Source organism: Amaranthus tricolor, chromosome 7, assembly GCF_026212465.1.
Source record: "Amaranthus tricolor cultivar Red isolate AtriRed21 chromosome 7, ASM2621246v1, whole genome shotgun sequence".
NCBI lineage: Eukaryota > Viridiplantae > Streptophyta > Magnoliopsida > Caryophyllales > Amaranthaceae > Amaranthus > Amaranthus tricolor.
This window is the reverse complement of record NC_080053.1, coordinates 13,990,006-14,017,144: the sequence shown is the minus strand read 5'-3', so window position 1 is coordinate 14,017,144 and position 27,139 is coordinate 13,990,006. Positions and strand designations below refer to the sequence as shown.

At 33.0% G+C, this 27,139-nt stretch overlaps 1 protein-coding gene and 1 long non-coding RNA gene across 2 annotated transcripts; one reads left to right on the top strand and one right to left on the bottom strand.

Moving 5' to 3' along the window:
• The first annotated feature begins 21,315 nt into the window (after positions 1–21,315).
• On the top strand, positions 21,316–23,221 carry LOC130817707 (uncharacterized). Its single transcript, XR_009043847.1, has 3 exons — positions 21,316–21,409; positions 21,528–21,574; positions 21,731–23,221. It is a non-coding gene; the product is annotated as an uncharacterized LOC130817707 (long non-coding RNA).
• Positions 23,222–24,748: 1,527 nt separating this feature from the next.
• LOC130817654 (non-specific lipid-transfer protein-like) lies at positions 24,749–25,690 on the bottom strand. Its single transcript, XM_057683487.1, has 2 exons — positions 25,256–25,690; positions 24,749–24,990 (listed from the first exon to the last, which is right to left on the bottom strand). The coding sequence occupies exons 1-2, from the start codon at positions 25,600–25,602 to the stop codon at positions 24,981–24,983; spliced, it is 357 nt and encodes a 118-aa protein (XP_057539470.1). The 5' UTR covers positions 25,603–25,690; the 3' UTR covers positions 24,749–24,980.
• Between the last annotated feature and the right edge of the window lie 1,449 nt (positions 25,691–27,139).

Sequence of the window (27,139 nt, the reverse complement as noted above, 5' to 3'; positions counted from 1 at the left end):
CTGATCTTTGATTTTTCTCTTTCGTTACATCTTCATCATCTTCCAAATTTGCAAGACCTATTTTAAAATTATTTGTATCTTGTTCACTTGTCATAAAGTTAGTTTCATCAAAGATAATGTGAACGGATTCTTCTATGCATATAGTTCTCTTGTTGTAAACTCTATAACCTTTACTATGAGATGAGTAGCAAAGAAATACTGCTTTATCACTTCTTTCATCAAACTTTCCTATGTTTTGTTTTTCAGTAACATGAACAAAGCATTTACATCCAAACACACGAAAATAGGAAATATTCGGTTTTATACCTTTAAACAGTTCATAGGGTGTCTTAGAAGTGATAGGTCTTATTAGTACACAATTTAAAATATAGCATGCAATTAACAATAATTTCTAGGAAGACCATTAGCAATTAACATGGTTCTAGCCATTTCCTCTAAAGTTCTATTTTTTCTTTCTACCACACCATTTTGTTGTGGTGTTCTAGGTGCGGAAAAATTATGATTTATGCCATGTTCATTACAATAATTCATGAAGCTTGAATTTTCAAATTTTTACCATGATCTGATCTTATGTGAATAAGTTGATTATTACTGGATTTTTGTATGTTATTAGCAAAAGAAACAAACTCATTAAAAGCTTCATCTTTGCTTACTAAAAATAAAGTCCATGTACATCTACTATAATCATCAACAATAACAAATACATATCTTTTGCCACTACGACTTTGAATTCTCATAGGTCCACAAAGATCCATATGGATTAGCTTAAGCGGTTTTGAAGTGGTCACCACATTCTTTGGTTTAAAGGACGACCTTACATGTTTTCCTTTGGCGCAAGGATCACAAATTTCATCCTTTAGAAATTTTATGGATGGAAATCCTGTTACTAGGTCTTTTGATCTTAAGGTATTAATCAAAGAAAAGCTAGCATGACCTAGACGTTTGTGCCAAAGAGGAGGGTCTTCTTCTATGACACTAAGACAAGTTAAACTCGATCTGGGAACAGTGTTGATATCCTCAATGTATGTGTTCCCTTTTAGGATCCTTTCCAGAACAGTGTCTCCTGTGTCATTCCTAAAAATTATACATTTTTTAGAAGTGAAGTTTACAGAGTTACCTTTGTTACAGAACTGAGAAATACTTAGTAAATTATGTTTTAAATTCTCGACCAAAAATACATTATCAATTGCATGGGAACTTGACCTTCCTACTTTTCCTTTGGCGATGATTTCACCTTTCATGTTGTCACCGAAAGTCACAGTTCCCCCATCATAGGTTTTCAAAGAGAGAAATTTTGATTTATTACCTGTCATGTGCTTGGAACACCCACTATCGAGATACCATGAGTTGTTCCCTCTTACTAGTTACTGCAAGAAAAATTAGTTATTAGAATTAGGAACCCAATCATTCTTGGGTTCCTTGTCGATTTGACATGAATCAACTTTCTTAATCCAAATACGATCAACATAGCTTCTGTTGGAGACAATATGTTGTTCCCTTTTTGCACACTGGATTTTTAGATGTCCAGTTTTTCCACAAAAGGTACAGACTTTGCTACTTGGGAGATCGACATAGACCTTTTTCTTTTTATTATTCTTATGGTAATCTAGGCCTTCTGAATTTTTACTTTTAGCATTTAGAATTCATTTGGGAACATTTTTTATTTTCCCCTTTCCTCTTGAATTTAATTCAAGTTCTAATTTATCATTGTTGGCTTGGTTGGATTCTAGGTTGATTTTCAATTTTTGAAAATCAGAACATAAAGCATTGATAGATGCGTCATTTAATTCCTTGATTAAGCCTAGTAATTTATATTGGGTCAATTCAACATTAAGAATAATATTCTCCTTTTTTTACTCTTTCTATTGTTTACTTTAAAATGATATTTTGATCTAGCAAATTAAAAAATCTATTTTGGACATCGGATCTAAAGGCATTTATATAAGAAACATGATCTTTACTAATCTTAAGGTCCTTTTCAAGTTGGAGACATTTATCTTGTGCCCCCTTAAGCAACTCAATTAATTTATATTTATTTAATTTAAACAGACGGTTAGGAATTGAATTAGAAGACTTTACCTCCTTTCCTTTGGACTTCTCATTCTTACTCTCGTGTGAGGCCATGAGACATAAATTAGCTGTTTCTTCATCTTCGGGGTTTTCTGTCTCAGGATCACTCTCGGATTCTCCCCATGCAGCAATCATGGCTTTGCGAAAGTCAATTTCATTGAGATTTCCTTTGGTTGGTAGTCTTCCTGTTTCACTTGCCTTTCCCTTGCCCTTTTCGTTTTTCACATAGGGCAATCTTTGATGAAGTGATCAGTACTTCCATATTTGTGGCATTCAAGGTTGGATTTTGTATTGGCAGATCTTCTTTCATTATTGTTCTTTGATTGGTTTATCTGTTGTTCCTGAAGAACTTCTTGAATTTTCGTACAAACATGGCAGCCTCCTCTTCATCACATTCTGTAACACCCCTGAATTTCCCCTGAATTTTCAACCCCTTAAACGAAACCAGAATTGTGAAGGAAGGGAGGAAATTCGGGTGTTACACATTCTGACTCTTCTTGATCAGCTGCTGTCAGAGCCAATCCCTTAAGTACTAATTAGAAATACAATAAGAATAAGATCCTCCAAAGTAATGTTCCAAAATCAAGCACTCCAAACTCCAACCTCTAAGTAAGATGACTCTAAAATAAATACCCAACTCTAAAATGATGATCTTTTAAATACCCAACAACGCTCCAAAATATGATGGTTTAAGTTAGTAAAAGAGTGTTCTAAGCTCCAACATCTTGAATTTCTTCCACTAATAAAAATTAAAAATTTTACAAGTAATATTATTAAATTGAAATTAGGATGGAATTGAAGAAAATTAAATGGCCTAAAGGGCTTTTGTTGGAATATGAAGAGATGATCAAATGCAACAAGAGGGGGGGGGGGGGGGGGGTGAATTGTTGTGTATTGAGTTGTACTACGTTTTTGCTCTAACTTGCGGAATTTTAACAAACAAAACAAAACTTAAGCTTAAGAAGCAAGAAATATAAAGGAGACAAAGATTTTACGTGGAAACCTTCTTGGCCTAATAAGAACGAAAAACCACGACCCCCGGGATTTCAAAATTCTCACTATGTTTAGGCAATCAATTACAATTACACAAAACAATGTTTGCTTCACTTAAAGCTTCTCTACTCTAGGCCTTATTCTCTTCTCTTCTTTTTCTCCTTCTCTTTCTCTTCTCACGCTTCTCTTGAAGCTTCTCTATTCCCCTAGACTTCTCATAAGTCTAATTACAACAAATCACTCATTAACCCTTACAAGGCCAATTCTCAAGAGATTAAAAATTAAAATAATTACTTAAGAAATATATAATAAAGTAATTGGCATTTAAAAACAGAAAATATTTTTCTTAAATTGATCTCCCTTTAATGGAAACTCTTGGATCCTCTTGGATACATTTTGGTTCGAGCAAAGTCCCTTCTATTTATAGTGGGAACAACCAGCAGTTTCCTCAGACATACCTCCCACTACCCCCACGTTCTCAAAACAAAAGGTGGTGGAATTATGAAAGTGTCCGGCTGTTATTTGCTCAAAGAAAAATCAGTTTCCTTAATGCTAAAAATAGCATAGGAATTAAAACATAAGATCCTAATAAAAAGGAGATCTTAAACCAATTAAGAAAAAGTCTTGGGCTATTTTTAGAAAACCTAAAAATAGATTTGCCAACCAATTTATTAATTGATTAAGCAATTAAATTAATTCTAAACCATTACATCAACTTAAAAACAGAAAATAATTAATTCGCAATTTTCCAGTCGATGTTATTCTCCAGACCTGCTACGTAGGAACAGCGTACTGTCTTCAGCTTCAACTTCAGTCAGAATGTTCATTTTAGGAACAGTAGACTGTACGTCTATTTTGAACATTATAACACTTATCTAACATCTTGGACATATTAAGACATGTACATCTTCCACGAACCAAGTCATAGGCTTCATCAACGATTCAAACTAAATCGGATATATACCTACAAAACAATCTCTAAAAATATGTTTGTTTATTTAAAAGTGAAGTCATCATCAAAACCTTAAGAGGCCAACAGCTTTGAACCACACGGCTAAGATGGGTTTTGTTTGATGATTTTTGACTCTATTTGTCCTTCCTTAGATGTTAGGATATATATAAGCTAGTTAGGGACAAAGAGGTAATAGGATAAAAACAAATTGCATCAATATGACCTAAATCTTACTTCCAATCTTCCATATCTACTAGAGTGAGGGTGTATGATTTGTTTTTGTCAAATTGCATAACTTGTGTAAGTAGGCAAATATTTGGGTAGGTTTCACTAAGGTTAACTTAGGTAATTAGGATTAGTTTAGTTGCAAAAACTAGCTTAAAAAACTTATTTAAAGTTAATAATAAATATATAAAAATATTAGTGTAGAATAGTTTAAATAAAAGTGTTAAAGTCGTTAAAATTATCGTTAACGAAATTAATTAAGAAATAAGCATATTTAAACATAAAGTTTTAGTAAACCAAAATTTAATTAAATTAGTAATTAAACTTTTGGGCTCAAAAAAATATTTTGAAAAATTAAAAATTAAAGTTTATATTCGAATTAATTTAAGCAATTGGACATATAAAAGGAAATAAATAGAAATAATAAAGAATTTGAAAATTAAATCGTAAATTAAATCGATTTAGATCGTCTAATAAAATAAAATTTTGAAATTAATTTAGAAAGGAATAATTAGTTGAAATAAAATTTTAGGAACTTAATATAGTTGGATCATTGGATGAGTTCAATAATTAGGAATAAAATTAAATTGAAGGAATTAAAAATTAGTCGAAAATGACTATTCAAACGATTAAGATTATGAACTTTGAGTATGTTAAATAATTTTCTCTTACATTCTGTTAAATAATTTTCTCTTACATTCTATTCATCTCTTCTCCTCTTCTTGAAACTTGAAATTAGCAATCATTTTTAAACAATTGAGTTTTTTAAAGGTGACATAAGAAAAAGTTTAGTGTTACAATTGATTTGAAACTCATTTGAATGCATTGAGTTGTGTAATCCTATCTTCTTCAATAATAACTTATTTGTACTTTTACTTGTATTTTGCACTATATATGTGTGCATCATCTTCGATTACTATGTACAATAAAAAAGAGACAGATATATAAGTTTATCAATCCCTTATGCTACTTTTCTTTTTATATTCTACCTAGTTTTACCACGTTATCAGCACCATTTTTTCGCTCTCAAAAATCAAGAAGGGAATATTTTTTTTCAAAACATTATAACACATTTTTTTAGCCGTAATATGGATCAACAATTAAACGATATCGATATTATTATTCAAGGTGTTACTAGCACCGTTCTATACTTTATTTTTAAAGAAAAATTGTATATCTGTTACTACCAACCCAGCTAGTAGTGGTTCAAACCAACTTCGAAGACATAATCTAAATAATACCCACGTAAATGAAAATCCAATGCCAAGTCCCAATAATGCAACTAATCCACCAGCACAACCACCTACTAATTAGCCACCAACACCTACTGATAACCCACCAGTCCAACCTACTAATGATCCTACGGTGCCACAAGAAAGTAATAAAAGGAAAAATGACGAAGGCAAAGGAACTAGTAGTAAACGTTTAATTAACCCATAAAATAATTTATTTTAATAATGTTGTTTAATCTTTATGTTCGTTTTTACTTTTTTCAGCCGCCTATATGGACTGGCTAGTATTATTTTGTGATGACCACCTTTATGGACTGGCTAATATAGCATTGTTATCGCCTTTATGGACGATTTTATCTCTATTTATCTGATCATGTCGTCATATTATGTGCATATGTATTTGATTACTTTAGTCTATAAAATTATCTACATCACACTTTTATATTTATACATATATAATCGACTAATAAATTCATAAAATTTAATTTCACCCTAAAAAAAATAAAAAATAAAAAAATTAAGTTATTAGATTCTCATTTGTTAACATTGTAAACCCAATAATAATAAGTAGTCTTAATTTACTAATAACACAAATTATTAGCACACATGATTACATTATCTCTACATAACAAAGATTATATTCTTAACATAAAATTCATTTTAATTGTAAAAATATCACCCTGGGATGAATGCCATAGTAGTCCGAAAATTATAATTTAAGTAAATCGTTAACGGTTCGATTCTGAACCAAAATAAAAAATTTAAAAAAAAATTATAAAAAATTTAATTTCTAATCATTTACCACATTTTTATTAAACTTGGAGATCAATTATGAAATTAGTATTTTTACCCCTATAAATAGGGTCTTCTACCCATCATAAACACACACACACACACCACTCACACCTTATTCCAAACACAAAAAAAAATATTTTTTTTTAACCCGTAAATTCTTTCTTCCTCTTCTTCTACCTTCAACCATCCATGACAAACAATACATCTACAAACCCCCACCTCAATCCAATTGCCGATAATAAGAGTAAAATACTAGAAGCATTTGTTATCATTATGGGTTTATTGTAATTTGTATTAGTCATAGCGCTAATACTCTACATTATTATCCAAAAATAAATTATAAATCTTGTATTTTTTTTCATTATGGGTTTAATTATATTACTCGTAGCGCTAATGCTCTACATTATTATCCAAAAATAAATTATAAATCATGTTTGTATTTTGTTTTTTTATCTATTAATACTATCTACTTTATTTTTTTTGATTATATTGTACTTATTATATCTGAGATATTAAGTCAGGGGGAGATGATACTAATATGCTTTAATATAGAATTCAATGCCTTGGAATTAACTGGAAATAATTTTATACATTTGGTTTCAGATGTCAAATTATATCTAAAAGGAAAAACTTTATTATACACGATAATTGAACTTAATCCTGCCGACAATGGAAATGGTATTGAAAGAGATCCCATAAAAATTGAGGAAGATAAGGCAAAAGCTGCATCAATTTTGAGACATCATTTAACTGAAAGTCTCAAACACGAATACACCAATTATGAGGACCAAAAATTACTTTGGAAAGAGCTAAATGAAAGATTTGGCCATAATAAAAGTGTACTTCTCCCAAAGGCCATCGATGAATGGCGAGAGTTAAAATTTCAAGATTTCAAATCAATTAGTGATTATAATTCCGCGGACGTGGCCACATTTATGAAAGAAATATATTTGCCCCCGAAAAGATCATTTTAAACAAGTCCAGAAACACAAAAGCACATGTAATAGATGTGGAATGACTGGACATTGGGGGCGAACTTGTCGTGCTGCCAAACATTTAGTTGATTTATATCAAGCTTCCTAGAAAAACAAAGAAAAAGGGGCAGAAGCAAATTTTGTAAATGAAGCAAGTACATCGGGGCTCACCTTAGATGTCTCCGATTTCTTAAATGAGGATATGAACCTCCACAAACTTGATCCCCAAGAAGATAATTGCATCTTTTGAGAAGACTAGATGCATTTTTTGTTTCTCTAACTTGTTTTCCCTTTTTTTTATTTGATTAGTTGTAGTTCTCTACTTATGTTTTTGTATTGAGTATTCTGCTTTATATTAATAATATAATTTTTTTTCTTTTCTTGTCTTAAAAAAAGGAAATGTCAGTAAATGGATCAACATTTCATTGCCTCTTGGACAGTGGAGCAACCTATACGATATTGAAAAATTGAGAATATTTTTCAAACTTAAAATTGCTTCAGCCAAATGTCAATACCATATCAAGAACAACAAAATTAATTGAAGGCATTGGAAAAGCATGCATCATACTCCTTATGGGGACAAAATTAGTAATAAATGATGCACTATACTCGAGTAAATCTCGAAGAAATCTTATTAGTTTCAAGGCAATACGCCAAAATGGTTATTATATGGAAACCAAAACCATAAATGAGAAAGAATTCTTATGCCTTACAACAGAAAGTAATAGCACAAAAATTATCCTTCAAAGGATGACAGCATATTCATCGGGGTTGCAACTCACTCATATACGCCCGATTGAAATAAATATGATAAGACTAGACAATAAAGAGCTATTCAGTCTATGGCATGACCGCTTACGTCATCCTGGCACTGGGATGATGCATAAAATAATAGAAAATTCAGTCAGGCATCCATTAAAACATATTAAGATTCCCCAGTCAAATGAGCTCTGATGCACCTCTTGTTCTCTTGGAAAATTTATTACTAGACCATCAGTAAATAAGATTGTTATTGAATCTCCTATATTTCTTGAAAGAATTCATGGTACTTCAAGGAGATATATGTGGACCAATTAATCTACCATGTGGACCTTTTAGGTACTTCATGGTCTTAATAGATGCTTCCACAAGATGGTCACATGTAAGCCTTCTATCAAGTAGAAACAATGCATTTGCAAAACTACATGCACAAATCATCCAATTGAAAAATCATTTTGCTGATTATACAATAAAAAGTATTAGATTGGATAATGCCAGCGGATTCACATTTCAAAATTTTTAATGATTATTGCATGTCAATTGGAATTAAAGTGGAACACCATGTGCCACATGTTCACACACAAAATGGTCTTGCTGAATCCTTAATTAAGAGATTGCAATTAATTGCAAAACCACTTCTAATGAAATCAAAATTACCATCATCGGCCTGGATTATGCAATATTACATGCAGCATCATTGATTAGGCTAAGACCTATAGCTTATCATAAATATTTGCCAATACGATTAGTAGCGGGTCATGAACCTAATATGTCACATTTGAAAATCTTTGAATGCGCTGAATATGTGCCCATTGCTCCCCCTCAACGTACAAAAATGGGTCCACAAAGAAGAATGAGAATATATGTCGGTTTTGAATCTCCATCAATCATTCGATATCTTGAACCATTAACTGGTGATCAATTCCAAGCTAGATTTGTTGATTGCCACTTTAATGAGACAATATTCTCATCCTTAGGGGAAGAGAATGTGGACTTACAAAAAAGAAATATGAAAGTTATTTGGAAAGCAACACATTTAGAATATTTAAACCCAAAAACAAAATCATGTGAACAAGAAGTACAACGAATTGTTCATCTACAAAGTGTTGCTAACCAATTACCTGATGCATTCATAGATTCTAAGAAAGTTACAAAATCACATATACCAGCAGCAAATACTCCTGCCCGAATAGAAATTCCTGATGAAATAGGCAAAAAGTGATGAAATTGTTATGCAAAGAAAGCGTGGAAGGCCACTTGGTTCAAAAGATTTAGAACCAAGAAAATTGAGAAAACAAGAAGGTGCACCAAATGATACTCAAAATGAAAGTGAGAATAAAGGAGAAAATCAAGATATCTTTGATAATGAAAAAGAAGAAAATTAAATTAATGAAATCTCAATAAATTATATTTTCTCCAAGAAAAATTGGAATCGAAAAAGGATAATTCCAAATGAATCCTTTGCTTATTCTATAGCTATTGATATAATAAATGATGAAAATGATCTTGAACCAATGTCGATAAATGAATGCAGAAAAAGACCTGATTGGCCAAGATGGAAAGAAACAATTGAGGTAGAGTTAAAATCATTAGAAAAAAGAGATGTTTTTTGGCCAATTTTACAAACTCCAAAAGGCGTAAAACCCGTAGGCTTCAAATGGGTATTTGTAAGAAAAGAAATGAGAAAAATAAAATTGTCAGATACAAGGCAAGACTTGTAGCCCAAGGTTTTTCTCAAATGCCAGGAATTGATTATGAAGAAACATATTTCTCAATAGTTGATGCAACCACACTCAGATTTTTGGTAAGTTTAATAGTTTCTCAATGCCTACACATGAGATTGATAGACGTCGTAACTGCATATTTATATGGGTCACTTGACACAAACATCTATATGAAGGTCTCCGAAGGACTAAACTTACCAATAAAGAATGTACCTAGAGAAATGTTTTCTATAAAATTAAAGAGATCATTGTATGGATTAAAGCAATCTAGGTGAATGTGGTATAATCGTTTGAGTGAATACTTTATGAAAGCAGGATTCAAAATTAACCAAATTAGTCCATGTGTATTCATCAAACGATCTCAATTAGGTTTTTTAATAATGGATGTATATGCAGATGACTTAAATTTGATTGGAACTCCAAGAAAAATTGAAATAACAGCTAAATATTTGATGAAGGAATTTGAGATGAAGGATTTAGGAAAATGTAAATTTTGCCTTGGACTACAAATTGAACATTTGAAAAATGGAATATTTGTCTATCAGAGCAATTATACTGAGAAAATTTTGAAATGGTTTTACATGGAAAAAGCTCATATACTAAGTTTCCCAATGGTGATATGATCACTAAACATAAAGGATGACCCATTCCGTCCACAAGAAGAAAACGAAGAACTTTTAGGCCCTGAAGTGCCATACTTGAATGCCATTGGTGCTTTAATGTACTTAGCAAATAATACAAGACCTAATATAGCATTTTCTGTAAATTTGTTAGCTAGGTATAGTAATGCACCAACAAAAAGACATTGTAATGGGATAAAACATTTATTTCGATACCTAAAGGAAACTATAGACCTTGGATTATTTTTCTAGTCAGGAAATGATGCCATACTTTATGAAGATAATGATACAATTAGGGCACCAACTACAATTTATGAAGATAATGATGCATGTATCAACCAAGTAAGAGAAGGATACATCAGGGGAGACGGAACCAAACACTTGTCACCAAAGTTATTCTTTGCACATGATCTGCAGAAAGATAAAAAGATAAAAGTTCAAGAAATTCAATCCTCTGAAAACCCCGTTGATTTATTCACAAAGTCACTTCCGTCAAAGCAACTCGAATATTCGATACGCAAGATTGGGATGTGCCGATTTAAAGACATATGTTAGCTTCAGGGGGAGAAATATGCTCACTTTATTTTTATTCCTTTGATCAGGTTTTTTTATCCCATTGAATTTTTCCTGATAAAGATTTTTAATAAGACAGTTTATGTCATAATAAAATACCCACATATATGTAATGCATTTAAGGGGGAGTGTTACAATTGATTTGACAACTCATTTGAATGCATTGAGTTGTGTAATTTTATTTTCTTTAATAGTAACTTATTTGTACTTTTACTTGTATATTGCACTATATATAGTGCATCATCTTGTATTAATATGTACAATAAAAAAGAGACAAATATTAAATTTATCAATCCCTTATACTACTTTTCAAACTCAACCTCAAATCCTTAGATCTGATAATGGGGGGAATATGTAAATCTTAACATGAAACAATTTCTAAACAACCATGGTCTTATACACTAAACTACATGTCCTGATACCCCTCAGCAAAATGGTGTTGTTGAGCGCAAAAACCGCACTCTTCTTGAGATAGCTCGTTCCCTTATGTTTGAATCTCGGGTTTTTGAATCTTATTTGCCAGAAGCTCTTGCCACTGCTACATATTTAACCAACCACCTTCCTACCAAGACCTTACAATTCCAGACCCCACTTGACACTCTTAAAACCCATATTTCAGTTCCCTCGACCCACTCTCTTCCTCCTCGGGTGTTTGGGTGTGTTATATATGTTCATCTTCCCTAGAGGGTACGTAGTAAATTTGAACCCCGTGCTGTCAAATGTGTGTTTGTGGGGTATGGAACTACACAGAAAGGGTACATATGCTTTGACCTCGTAGAAAATTGCATGTATGTTACTTTAGATTGTGAGTTCTTTGAGGAAATATACTACTTCACCCAGCTTCAGTCTCAGGGGGAGCACAACAGTAAGGACCTAAGCTGGCTAACATATCCTAGCAGGATGGATCCGAAAGAGCAAGTAGGTTACACCACAGACACCACCTCTGAAACTATAGTTCTTCTATACCTCAGTTCACTCCAGCCTCCGAGCATCCTGAATCTCTTGAGGTAATAGATGACACTCCCCATGATGTTATGATTGATACTGTTACTGTGGAAAATAGAGAACCTAATTTTGAGACTAATGTTGAGCAAAGTACTGAGTTGTCTAACAGGTATGATCTACCCCCGAGAAGTACAAGAGGTATTCCCCCGAAGAGGTATGATCTAGAATATGAGGCCAAAAGGTCCCGATATCCTATAGATCGGAGTAATGTTGAATCCTTAGCCCAAATAACATTGGCCTTCAACACTTCTTTGTACTCCAATCAAATACCGAGGAGTGTTGAAGAGGCCCTTCAAGATCCTAAGTGGAAGAAAGCAATAGATGAAGAAATATCGGCCCTTGTGAAGAATGAGACTTGGGAGAAGTGTGAACTACATAAAGGAAAGAAAACAGTAGGATGCAAATGGGTATACACTATCAAATATCATGTAGATTGAAATATTGAACGCTACAAAGCCCGACTAGTAGCAAAGGGGTACACTCAAACATATGGTGTAGACTACTCTGAGACATTCTCACAAGTAGCCAAGATCGATACCATTCGGGTTCTTTTCTCAATTGCAGCAAATAAAGATTGGCCCTTACATTTGTTTGACGTGAAAAATGCATTCTTGCATGGAGAACTTGAAGAAGAAGTATACATGAAGCCTCCTCCAGGGTTCTCGGAAGCATACAGTCCAAGTGAAGGGTGTAAACTCAAAAAGGCCTTATACGGCCTTAAACAATCCCCTCGAGCATGGTTTGGGAGATTTACATCTGCCATGAAGTTCGGGTATAAGCAGAATAATTCAGATCACACACTTTTTCTCAAGAAAGAAGGGGAGCTGATTACATGTTTAATCATTTATGTAGATAATATGGTGATCACAGGTAATGATGCAAATGAGATTCGGGATATGAAGAACAAATTGTCTAGTGAATTTGATATAAAAGACTTAGGAAATCTAAAGTACTTCCTTGGCATTGAGGTCCTACGATCAAAAAGGGGAATCTTCATTAGTCAACGAAAGTACATCCTAGATCTTCTGGCCGAAATAGGCATGCTTGATTGTAAACCGGCAGATACACCCATAGCAACAAATCATGGGTTATAAATAATTGAAGGAGAGAAACAAGCTGACCAGGATTGTTATAGAAGATTGGTAGGGAAGCTCATTCATCTATCTCACACCAGACCTGATATTGCATATGCAGTTGGAGTAGTAAGCCGATTTATGCACAAGCGACAAGTGCAACACATGACTTCCATAATGCGAATATTGAGATATTTAAAGGGAACAAGTAGTAGAGGTCTTCTGTTTAGTAAAAATGATAATCTGGATCACTTAGCCTATACAAATGCAGATTGGGTTGGTGATAAAGATGACAGAAAGTCAACTTCAGGGTATTTCACTCTAGTTGGGGAAAATCTAGTCACTTGGAAAAATAAGAAACAGAAGGTAGTGCATTGTCCAGTGCAGAAATAGAGTTTAGAGGAATTGCAAAAGGCATCACTGAAGTACTATGGATGAGGAAACTTCTAGAAGAATTAAAGTTCCCACAAAAAGGGCCATGTAATCTTTTCTGTGACAACAAGACAACTATTAGCATCTTTGGTAACCCAGTACAACATGATTGCACAAAACATGTTGAAATTGATCGGCATTTCATCAAGGAGAAACTCGAGAAAGGGATCATCAGTCTTCCCTTCGTTCGTTCGAAGGATTAACTTGCGGATATTCTTATCAAAGCAGTTTCCTCTGAAATATTTGACGATGCTATATGCAAGTTAGGTCTCGCTGAACCACACGACCTAACTTGAGGGGGAGTGTAGGAAATCAGAATTATTTAGGCAAATCAAAAGAGCAAATCAGGAGATATTATTTGCTAAATATTGTATTTTTTAGGAATAGAATTATTTGAGTTTATTTCCTTCCTAGATTAGATCGATTATTAGTGTATATAAACAACACATGTAAACCTTCAGAAAAAAAAGAGAATGAATTCAGCCTAAACTAAACCCTAACTCTTTCTCATTAGTTTTCAGGTGTGACTTGTCAATTTGCATATCTTTGTATAGGTCTGAAGGGGTCGGCCCCCTGAATGTTTTGGGTCATTATACAAAAGCAAAAAGTTGCATACCTAATAAAATAATGTGGTTTAGTGGTTCAGAATATTGCGTTTGATTAGAGTTGAATTCATTTGAGTTGATACGTTGCAATTTTTGAAGAAAATTCATGGATGTTTTTCTCATCAAATGTTAAACAGTAAAAGTAATTGATTTGAGCCTGTCATTGCTGTGAATCAAGTATACTTTCCGCTATAGTTTTGGTCTGAACATAAGTATAGTACCCATATTTGAGTTGAGAGTAATTATTAAAGGCTAGGAACTTGGCCTATTGTTGTTGAAGAGTGGGGATACTTAGGTTGTGATTTGCAAATAAAAGTGGGCTTTGTACTGTTATATAAATTCTATAACTTGGAAGAAATTAAGAGGATTGACATATTTGATGTTGAAGCTGTAGTTCCTTATGTTCAAACCATTGTTTCACTTTCTCAGATGATATCCAAGTAGTTTCTTGACGTGATATTGTGTGGGCCACTAAAGGTGATATTCTTTCATCCATATTGCTGTTTTGGAATTTTTAAGCCAATTTATGTTGGATTGCTTTGATGTTGGATTGCTGTATTTTATTTATATTTTATTCCCATTGTTTAGTTGGATTATGTTGGAATTTGATACAGTTATGCTTGTTTTATTTAGGATTTTATGCTTGGTTTATTGGTTTATTGTTTTGTTGCATTTCAGATAAAACTCATCAAACCAAGCACAAATCAAGCACTTTTGACGCATATGCTGCTCACCCAACTCTGAAAGCTCAAGGGAGCAAGGCCTCGATGAGCTAAGTCAAGAAAACAAGTCAAAACAAGAGCCAAAATTGCCCATTTTAAGCCACTTGATCAAACCTGGCTCGAGCAGCCTTACACCTACACTTGAGATCAGAAACTGGATATAGCCCCCCTGAAGGTCGCTTGACCAAGTCGAGCGAAGTGGCTCGGGTCGAGCGAGGTGCAGTTAAACTTCTAAAGACTTGTGTTAAATAGCAGGCTGCAATACAGAGGTACAGGGCATCCGCTCGACCAGGTCGAGCGAGATGGCTCGGGTCGAGCGGAGGTAGTTTCAACTTCTGTCCAAATTTTAAAGCTTCTTATGTAGTACCTGATGGTGGCTCAACCAGGTCGAGCTGGTTGACTCGGGTCGAGCGAGATGGGCGGCAACAGCTTTTGCGATCTATTTAAATATCATTCGAGCCCAATCATTTTCATTTCTTTTAACTGCTGCTGCCAGGATTGCCTAGCCACCCTACCCTATCAATTAGGGGTGGCACTTCCCTCCTACAACCTAGGGGTGGTGGACCAATCATGAAACCACCACCCCCACTTGTTTTCTGAAGGCTATAAATAGAGGAGAGGAAGGTGGAGCTTAGGAAGTCAGATTTCACCCTTCATTTTGAGTAACTCTTATGTATTCTTCATAGTTCAGCTTTCATTTCAATAGTGTTTAGCATAATTTCTACTTTAATTAAGAACTTTCAAATTCCAATTACAATCTTAATTTCAATCCTTTCTTGTAGCATTTTTTAATTTGGATTCTTCATCCATTGATGTATTATTATTGAAGCTATTGGAAGGTATTATTTTGAATCATCAACAATCATCTTATTCATCCTTAGATTGAACCCAAAAGAGTAAATTCTATCTTTTGCTTATATTGTTTTCAATTCATGTCACTTAGTTATCTTTGATTGATTGCTTTTAGTTTCATATATGTATGCTTGTAGTTCTTCAACTTATATTGCACTCATCTTTTTAGAATACTCTACTTTAATTCATTCATCTATGGTTCTTAGCTTGTTTGCAATTTACAAACTCAATATGAGTATGAGTGAGTAGTTTATTTTGGCTTAGGCTAGGCATTATCACCATGTATGTAGTCTAAATTGCTTTCTCTACCTTTGGCTTGGTTGTATTGTTTATGGTTCAGGATGGATGTTGTATCATGTTATAGTGTCGTTGAATTGAGGGCGAGATTCGATTTTCAACGATAATCTACGCTTAAAAATTAAGTCATCTGCATGAGAATCGTAAATGCTTTGATTGGAAATGTTGAATGTGTACTTCATGTCTTAAATTGTGCTTAGCTCCATGAGAATAGGTAGTTAAGTATGTTTTAGGAAGCTTTTGTTGCTCGAGAAAGAACATTAGTATTTATGATACGTTCTTCCTCATAACAAAACGTCCATGACCTTAGGTTAAAGTTTAGTAAACACTACTTTGGTGAGAAAGCGTAACCTATGCTCTTTAGCTTATTGATCATATTATCCTTGCGTTAGTTCATTGCATCCTTATTTACTTTTATGTTTCGTTTTCATTAATTATTTTTAATAGCTTGCTTTAATTATTTCTATCACCAAACATCATATTATACGCTTTCGAATACACTAATCGATCAAGAAACTATTGACTTAACCCCACTCCCTGTGGATTCGACCCGTACTTGCCGTCGTACTAAGCTACGCTGTGCACTTGCATTATCACTATTGAAGGACGTAATGTCCCGGTCAATTTGAGAACATTTCGTTTTGTATGCTATAAATAATCTAAACTCACAGTCTAAACTCACTATCTAAATAAAAGTTGTATCTACTTCAAGCTTTGTTTGGTTGGATTGTTTTGTATAGAACAGAGAAAATTTAGATTACGTTTTGTAAAACTCTGAATCTAAACTCACCATATGTATGACTTTTAAAGTTGTGTGGTTTTGAGAAATGCCTTTGTTGCATAGAACAAAGAAAATTTAAAAGTTATGTGGTTTAGAGAAATGGCTTTGTTGGGTTGGATTGGTTTGCATAGAACAAATCCAAATTTTAAAGTGGTGCGTGCTTTATGCTTTGTTTGGTTGGATTGTTTTGTATCGAACAGCATAATGTGCGCTGATAGTTTGGCTTCCCTACTGTGCTTGTTATGCTGATACAAATGTTTAATCTTTAACTTTCTAGTATGTACTGAGCAGCTGTTATGATTTATAGTTTCTGTCAAATAATAAAAAAACAATCACCATGGATTATTTAGATACAGTCTAGTAGCATACAAGACAGTAGCACTTCCCCTTTGCACAACCATAAAAATAGGAAATTTGTGTATCAAAATCAGATCCTGACTACCAACAAACCATTTGCATATAAACAACTGCACTGCTTTGTGCATTTAGATATGTGCTCAAAATTGTATTCCTAGGTGAAGACTTGCTTTCACAGGTGTGAATCTGCTAGCCAGCTCCAAATACCTACACAATCAGTGTTTTTGTATCCTTTTAAAGTACTCGCAGATCAATAAATAAATCTCATAGCATAGATCAAGAATCTCAGTGGCATAAATCTCATAGCATAAATAAATAACTATACAACTGAAATCAGTTTCACCTTTCTCATTCTGCAGATTTCTAGCCACCAAATCTTACTTTAATGATGGCAGCAATGGTAGTTTAACTAATGTTATCGTCATATGCATGTGCAGCTTTTGTGTCTTTCATTGGTATAATCCTTAATGTATTTGTATGTGGTTCATTGTAGTATTAGTACACCTAATGCTACTTATACTTCCGTTGTTTGTAAAGTCATTTCTTACACGCGCAAGTAGTTTATATTTGTTTTCTTGCTTGATTGTATGGCCTAATTCCATTTTTGTTACAGTCTTGTTGATTTCTAGCCTTTTTGAGGTGGAGACTAAAAAACATGAATTATTAAGACTAATTCAATAAATTGAAAGGTCACTCAAACAACACCTAACCAACGATCTTCCACTGAAGAGGCACTGTTATGTATTTCCTTTTTGAAATTAGATAATTTTAAATGATATTCTGTAGTAATTATTGTAATACTAACTCAATGTTTTGTGGTAAAATGACCATTTCCTTAGCCTTTTCCTTTGTTTTGGTCTAGGAGTGCCTTCTTGATGGTGATACAAGCGCACATTGGCATATTGCAAAAGCTATTCATAAGCTGAGGTTTGTCCATCTCTTTAACAACTCTTATTTTACCTTGGTTGCTGTTTTCTATATAGAGTTGTATGGTGTTTGTCTGGTGATGTAAAAGTAGATATATTGTCACTTTTGCTTGTGAGGAAATTTGACTAACAGAAACCATAGTAAGAATAGGATACAATCCTTGAACATCTTATATTATGTAGCACTTTTTACATGAGTGAGTTTAGGCTTTACTCTTGAAGTTTATCTGCTGCATTCATGCCATTCTACTCATTATTAGAAAATTAATAAGAAGAGAACATTATATATACATCTGAATTCTACTTTCCTATTGAATCATAACAAAAGTCAAAAAACTGAAAATGGTATGTCTCATGTCCTCATCATTCATGTTGGATTCCTTAATCACGTTTTCCAGATCCTACAATGCATTTGATATTTTTCTTGCTTATTCTTATTTTTTAGTGGTAGTTATCTGTTGGTGTGATGCTACCTGGGTTATTTTCCAGAAATTTGAATGTCATAATCAAACTAATGGTGGTGTTGTTCGGAACATTATCAGATGGCGCATCCAAAACCTACTAGAGGTGAATATCGCTTGCTTCAAGTTTACATTTTCATGAAGTACTCTGATTTTGCTTGTCCAACTTGATTATGATCTCAAATTGAAGTGTTCATAGCAAGAAAAAAATTAATGCTATATGGTTTCACAAGATGGCTATCCCATCTGCCTTTATGCCTTCCCTTTCTAAAACCTGAAATCTATACTTTGAGATTCATGCTGCTAGGCTTGCTACTTTTGTTGCTATTGTACAACAATATTTTTCATTGTAGCAGCATGCACCAGCACACAATCCTCCCCTAGCCTCTCTCGCACCTCCCCATGTGCTGGTCAAGCAACTAAATATCCACCCTCGCTGCTGCCCCCTTTCACACCCTCACTGTTGCTTCACAATATACTCAATGATGTTCAGCAGCATCCAATCAGTAAATATCCACCCTCGTTGCTTTCACACCCTCGCTGTTGCTTCACAATATACTCAATGATGTTCAACAATACCCAATCAGACGCACCTACCAGCAACCCACGCTCCTTTGCTTATTAAACCAACCAGTGTCCAGTACCTCAATCCCATCACAGCCTTATAGACCCAATCAACACACCAAGGCTGCAATAATAATCAATCAGTTTGGTTGTTAATAAAATGAAGGTGCTTCCCTGCTTATATTAAATAGGACCTTGGGACCTTTCTTAACTAAACATTTTTTTTATGTTATCCATAATCAACAAATTATATTAGTTTGCTTATGCTAAAAACATTTTTGTCTTCAAAACTATAAAAGCAACCATAGTTTTTTTGTATTTTATCCATTATCAACAAATTATATTATTTTGCTTGTAAAAAAAGCATTGTTCTGTACAAAACTGTAAAACAGCCATAATACAACTGCTACAGTAGTCTATACATGCACATTAGCTTTTAGGACACATATTAACAGTAAGCATTGGATATCCTGCTGCACAAAATCGTGGCATTAATTGTAAGTTGCTTTTATGACTTTTTCCTATTATTCAGCTTTTATATATCATTCTCATTAGCTCCTTCTTCTCACTATCAAACAGACAACAAAATCAACTCACCCAACTTAGCACAAGGTTAGTTTCTATAATTCCTCTCTTCATTTTTAGTTTTTACTCTGCACTGTTGAACAATATGGTTCTTTTTTTTTATGCTGCACTGATTTGGTGTTTGCTCTAACTGTTTGTATGCAGATCTGTTTTTTTGTTTTGTAATTCAACCATCTTTTTTTTGCCACTCACTAAACCATACATGTATATTTAGTTTTAATTGATTGAGTTATTGGCTTGAAATTGAAATGAGGTATTTATTTTGGGGATCATTCTAGTAACTTTTAGATTAATATGCATTTTGTTTCGAAATTCTTAGATACTTTCTACAAGTTGTAACTTGGTAGTTCACATTTTCAAGAGAGACCTACAAAATGCCTAAGATCATGAACAAGATATAACAGCGTGAACCATGAACCATGTTGTGGAGGGATATATAGTATGGAGGGGAACTCTGCAAATTTCGTGAGATAGTTGCAATATACAAAAAATACAAGGTATGGAGGGGATTTCTGCTTCATGAACCATGAAGTAGTTACTATCATGGAATGGTTTCTTTGTCATGATGATAGTTTATCATAATTTAAATTTATGTTTCATTCAATCAATAGTTTTGATTTTCTTGATTAGACTGTTAATTTAAAAAGGAGTCCGTTATGCTGAGTTCATAGCATTCACCAGAACTCCCAGAGCTTAAACTTCTACAATATGGGGTGGCATATCATCTTGCATGTGTGCACTCTCTAAAAAGAGTACAAAGTATTTCTAATTTAGGTATCTAAATTTATTTCAGTCATCTAAAAGAAATTCGGTAAACATGTACAAGTATCTCTTCATGCAACCGTTGGTCGTAAATATGGGATTACCATAGAACAAATTGGTTTTGGAGGAGCAAGAAATCAACTTAACTTGCTGGCCAACAATCTTAAGGTGCAGTTTTTGAGCTAACAAATTTTCCATCTAATAATAGATGTTGTCTTTGAAGTTTAGAAATATTTGGATATTTGTGATGTAATTGTCTTGATTGTGTGGTAAGGTTTATGTATGCATGAAATGAGACACAAGACAAGAACTTGTTCATTTTTTCTAATTCGACCTAATTATGTATAGGGGTCCATTGCAGTTGGTTAAAGCTTTTAAATGTTAATTGTTAAAGCTTGATCTTTCTCAAGTTTAATTGTCAAAGCTTTTCAACTACTAGGTCAATTCATGATTTTCCTTTGTATAGTTTGTAGAAAAAATTATCGAGTTTTTGTTGTTAAACATCATGTGATTAATCGTGGATAACTTGTGAATATGCTACTGGTGAATTTGCAAGCATGTAAGAAAGATACCTTGTGAATATGCTACTAATACTGCTTCTCAGATCCCATGCCTATGTAGTATGCTACTGGTGAATTTTGTTGTTTTGTAGTTGGGGCTGTTGTTAATGAGTTGAATGAACAATAAACTGTGCTCTAGCTTCTTACATCAGATTCATTTATCTCAAAGTCCCCCTCCCCCTTTTGATAAAGCATTGGATATTTTCTACATTCTTTAAGGTACTTAAAATCATTAATGTACAAAAATTAAATTTTAAGGATTAATCTCTTGAAATCCCAAACCATCTTGATCTTTCATTCTTCCTTACAATGTATGTCCTCTCTGTGGCCTGGCTGCAGAAATTTCTGAGCACTTCTACTTGTGTCCTTTAAGCAAAAAGTATGTGTACTGTATCAAGCATAGAGTTTAGGTTATTGTTTTGGATGCGAATTTGGAGAAAAATGGTGATAAACATTTTTCACTTTTGATTTTTAGGTCAGCTTGGGTTGATGCCAATTCAAATCTGGATGGTTGGTCTTTTCTTTAAATCTTTTATGTTTTGATTTGGCGTTTTTGTAAAAGGATTTTAATTATACTTGGTTTTCTTCATTTTCTTATTATTTTTTCTACTTTTTATTTATGATGAAGTTGCTTGGTAAGGAGTGGATGCTCACTGTTGCAGTTCTTCAGTAGAGGTATATTAGTTTTGAGTTTTCTTTGTGTTTTTAGTTTGTTTTGTGATTTGTATTGATTTGTTTTCTTGGTTCGTTCTTGTTGTTCTTCTATTTTACTAGAGATTTTAATGAGTTCAGCAGAAAAGCTATATTGCTAATCTGATGTTTGGTGTTTAGTGTTGGTCTGCTGCTGTTCTTTGTAGCATTGGTGTTTGGAGGCTGCTGCTTGGGTATGTTGCTTGAGTGGGTGTTTTACTGCAGCTACTATTTTAGGTATGTCCTGGCTGCTGTTTTGGTTGTGTGTGCTGCTGTTTACACTCTACGAGATTTCTAAAAAAGGTATGGATAATTAACAGTATTCCAAGATCATGGGAGAAGTACTTACTAGGATTTTTCTTCAAACAATGGAGTAAACATGTAACTTTGAATTGGAGATGCTAAAAATGAATGCAAAGGATCCATGTTGGGAAGGATACTCTAAAGGTACCGTTCTTGTCCCAAGGGCTGGAGAGGTTTCAGCTTACTTTCTAATGCTCCTATCACAGGAAAATTTGAATAAAATAAGATGTTTTAACAACTTAATTTCAAAAATAATCTTCGTGAAAACTTAATTCCCAAAATAAGCGTCCGTACATCCAAACTTAGCCTTGGAGTAAGTCGCTGTTACTAACAGCGACTTTAAAAAAAAAAAATTTATCTTTTTAATTTTTTTTTAATTTTTTTCTAAGTCGCTGTTACTAACTGCGACTTAATGCGTTTTAAGTTTTCAGTTCTCAGTTACTTCCTCATTCCAACCTACGAGATTAAGGAGTTGATCAGTTAACCTTAAAGTCGCTGTTACTAACAGCGACTTAAGGAGTTGACTGGTCAACTCGCTAAGTCGCTGTTAGTAACAACGACTTATGACTTTTAATTTTTATTTTTTTTGTCTTTCGCCGTTAGTTACGACTTTCTCCAAGGTTAGGTTTGGATGTACGGACGCTTATTTTGAGAATTAAGTTTTCACGAAGCTTATTTTTGGAATTAAGTTGTTAAATAATTTTATTTTATTTAAATTTTCCCTATCACAGCAAGGGTGATGAGTTCGGAATACTTTGTGGACCTGTGCTTCATGAAGTTAGGGTTTTCCCCACTATTTAGATGTTATATTAATTGTAATGCTATGCCTAAAGAATATGTAGTGCCATTCTTAAATTTCTAGAGCAAAACATACATGACATCTGCTTAGCATCTGCTATTAAGTATCAGTGAGCTTCATATGAATTATCAACAACCCACTATTTACAGACCAACAATAACATGGGAGCAGAAAAAACAATTTACATTCATACTTCACAATATATGAACAGATGGTTATTTATTCTTTAAAAAATATTGTCATATCCAATAATGTAGTACATTATTGTGAGATACTTCATAAAACTAGCTGCCTATTTCAGCTCATGGCATATGAAGAGGCCTAGCATTTAGCATAAGTTGTGATGTATCTCTGGTTAAACATCGCTTCTTTGTAATTTAAAGCATTACTATTTTTATAATCTAAAATATTATCATGAAACTTGAAAGTATAACTTCGTACGCGGTCCCACAACTAGTAGGTTAAAACACCAACTCAAATAGGTTAAAATACCAACTTTTATGTTAAAACACCAACTCCATGTAGGTTAACACAGGTATTAAAGCGCGCGTTTGTTAATTTTTTTCTTATAATGTATTGGACTGACTCAAATAGACGCGTCTCTCAAACAAACTGTCTCTCGCAACAATTGGTTTAAAACAATTAGGTAGCTTTGTTAAAGAGATTTCAGACTTAGGTGGGCTTTAACAGAAAAATTATTATTACTAATTCTAATTTATAATTAAACTCCACTTCTCTACAATCCGTAAAAACGTTTTATTAGTTGACAATAGTCCGAGAAATTATTTAATCAAGTAAAATCTTATTAAATTCGTCTTAAAATATAATTTTTAAACATTAAATTTTTATTATATTTACATGTATGTAAATAATAAAGATAAAGTAATTTAAATCGTATATTAAGTTGCGTGAAAACTCTAATATTAAATTTAAATAACACCGTAAGACATAGTACCGTTTAGTTAAGATTAAAGTCTAAAGAGTATAAATCAAAGGTGGTATGGAGCTCCCACTTATATGGTACAACTTAACAGAAATCAAGTAATAAGTAATGCAATTCATAAGCACAAGTATTATGTATTAATAATCCACCTAAGATATTGGTAAATGTTGGTTGTAGTTGATTGATATAAAGGAGTATTAATGTAAATTAATGTAGTCCATCTTCCAATCATGCACTATTATGAAATAAATTTAAAATATCGTGAATATAAAAGAATAATTATTTAAGTTAACAATGTTTGAATAATTGAAAATTGAAAATATTGTTTTGTTTTTCACATGTTTATAATAAAACTAATAAATCTAACAATCCTCAACCGCTAAAAGTTTAACCCAAAATATCGAATATGTGGAAGTTCTTTTCCTATTAGTGTTAAAAATAATAATTCAAAAATAATATAAATTAGAAGTTATATTTGTATATTCGTTGTATGAATGACAATGGACTCCTTATTTTGTTGATCATCAAATGGACAAAACTTCAAATTTGATTTGCATTATTAAAATCTGCTAACCTTGATAATTGATTGTAATGCATAGGCGTATGAAAACTTTTTAATTGTAAAATTTATCTCACGACAGTTCTTGAGAATGTATAATGAAATTCACAATAAGTTACAAGCAATCACAGTACATATTCAGTACAAAGTAAGCAATAATAAATGATTATGTGTGTACAACGATAACAAAATCAGAAATACTTTGTAGAGTGGGATAATTTTTATTTTTCATCTATACAGAGAATAAAGATCGAAATAAATTCTCTCTTTCCATCTTTTAACGCCTCCATACAATAGTTTGTATGTTTTATCCCATTGATCCATAATACTTTAGACTTTAAGTTTTAATATTCATTTGTCCAACTATATACTTAGTACATATACAATGTCCAAACTCACTCCAAATCTTGAACATTAAGAATTTCCACCATAACTAAAATGAGTAGTTGGAGTGAGAGTTAAAAAATTAATAAAGAAAAATTAGTCAATCCGTCAATAAATTGTAATAGACTTCCATACAGTTGAACATAAATATAATGTACTTCAATGGAGTTTGATAATAATAAACTACCTTTTTATTAGTCCAAAACTCACATGAAGCTAAGGTCCATCAAATAGCATACATAAAATAATCTATAAGTGAAAATAAATCATTGGAAATGCATGATATATAGTTGCATAATTATAACCCATAGTTAAAGGTAAATAGGTGCATGGATTATGTAGGTAAGCAATTAAAGGAATTGAGTCGCCAAAGATCCAGTCGAGCTCCATAGTCCATATATATCTAATGGACCCTGCAAAACAAAAATATAATTCAGAAGCGGAGCAAAAATTTATAAAATTTTTGAATGCCTTATATAATTTTAAAATTTATGATATTTTTTTAACAATTTTATATTTTTAAATACTTAATATATATACTAGGTAATTTTATATTAAGACCCCCAATTTTTTAGAGTCCTATGCAATCGAATCGTTTAAACATGCTCGTAATCTCCGAACATAATTATTATGTAGTGTAACTAGGCAAGTAAAGATATAATCTACAAAGGAACATACGCATTGCAATTGGTATGGGGGCTAATGGCATAAGGAATACGAACGCCACAACGACGAGGGAGAGTAGCAGCCTTCCTAAAATTGAGTCCTCTAATGCCTCGAGAAGCAGTTGTGAGGCACCTACATGCCAGTCGACGAGCACCCGGGGTTCTTGCTAAACGCTGTAAAGATCGAATCCCACCACAGCAACCCCGTGAGGGGCCTCGACCTCCCATCAGGTATCCAATGCATCCAATTAGCTTGCTAGATACCACGCCACAGGATATGGCTGCCTCTGCATGTGGTGCAGCCATCAGCATGGCTATCAGAATTGCATAACTTAGCTTCATACTTGCTGAGCTACCCATATTAATTGATGATTATATTATATTGTTTGTAAAAATGAGTGTTGATTGGTTGTTTTGGGGGTTATTGGGATGATCTATTTATAGGAATTTTAGGGTCGGGTTAATTTCTAATAACTAAATAAAGTAAAACTTGTGAGTTGGGTTATTATTGCTACCACAACAAGAAACAAGTGACCAAGTAGTTGGGTGTTGAGCATTATGTTATCTTTTATTCATAAGTGGTTAAGTATCCATACTTTTTATGGATCTAACTATTTAGTTTCGTGTATTTATTTATTATTGTACGAAGAAAATGTGTCCTGAACCCAAGTCTAACACAAATAATATATTATAATATAGTAAATTTTGAAACAAACGAATACTACATAAGAGTTGTTTCAAGGATTTTTAGACCTCAGAGTTATATATATAATTTGAAATAAAATAATACAACATGGAGTTGTGCATTAACTTCCATTGTCACTTACTAATTAACGACTTAATTTTGATCAAGTATTGTGTTGTGTATAACATTATATCATCTCAATACTATCAGTTGAGCTAAAGTAGTAATGAAGTAAAGAAATGCTAGTTCAAATACAATCAAAATGTTTATAAAGATTTAAACTTTTAGCAAGTTGAATTTTGTTTTAAAACACTCAATTACATTTCGATTTAAGTGGTTAATAGAAAAATAAAAAAACAATTATAGATATTTTTTAAAAATAAAAGTCTTAATTTTTATTTAACGATAAAATTAATAAATGTTAGAGTATATAACCTAATATGGGACCTCAACCATAAGTTTAAACTTTTGGTGAGTTGATTCCTTTACATGATATCAGAAGCCAATTAATGTGACATGAGGTCACATGTTCGAATATCAACTATCCCTCATTTAAAGTGGAATATTCAACTTCAAATATGAGGAGGCTCTTTGCTGCATCTACACTTCTAACCTAAAGGTTTCTGTTAGTGCAAGTGCCAAAACTCTTAACAATGACGTTAGCTTTGAACATATAATTGAATATGACTTATCACGTATATTGGAGAAGGATGGTGAGGATGTGTTGAATTGCGATGTTTTAAGGTTTAGAACGGTTCATGCGGTGCTTAACGTGGGGCGAAAGAAGCTTCACTAAACAGAGGAACCATGCCTTGAATGAGTAAAGGCATGGGATGAATGTTGCTCGAACAAGACAACACAAAAATCTCAAAAAAAAGCAGTACTATACCCTGCTCGTTCGAGCAAGTTGTGTTTTGGCTTTCGGAACCTGCTGGTGAAAGGGCGCTTATTCGAGCAGTTGTTTTCTAGTTCAAGCAATCTGCCTCTGATACCATCTGGTAAGTTTTTGATTTTCTTGAAGCATTGAAATAGTGAATTTATTCCTTGGTATGTTAATGCTATTTTAATTGTTGTCTATTATAGGATGTTAATTGTTGCGTGTTATTGTGTGTTAATGGGGAGTTATGAGAGAGTTCTAGAATGATGTATTCTTCCTTATAAAAGGATACATCACTCATAGTATCATTCACCAAAAACAACACAAATTATGAG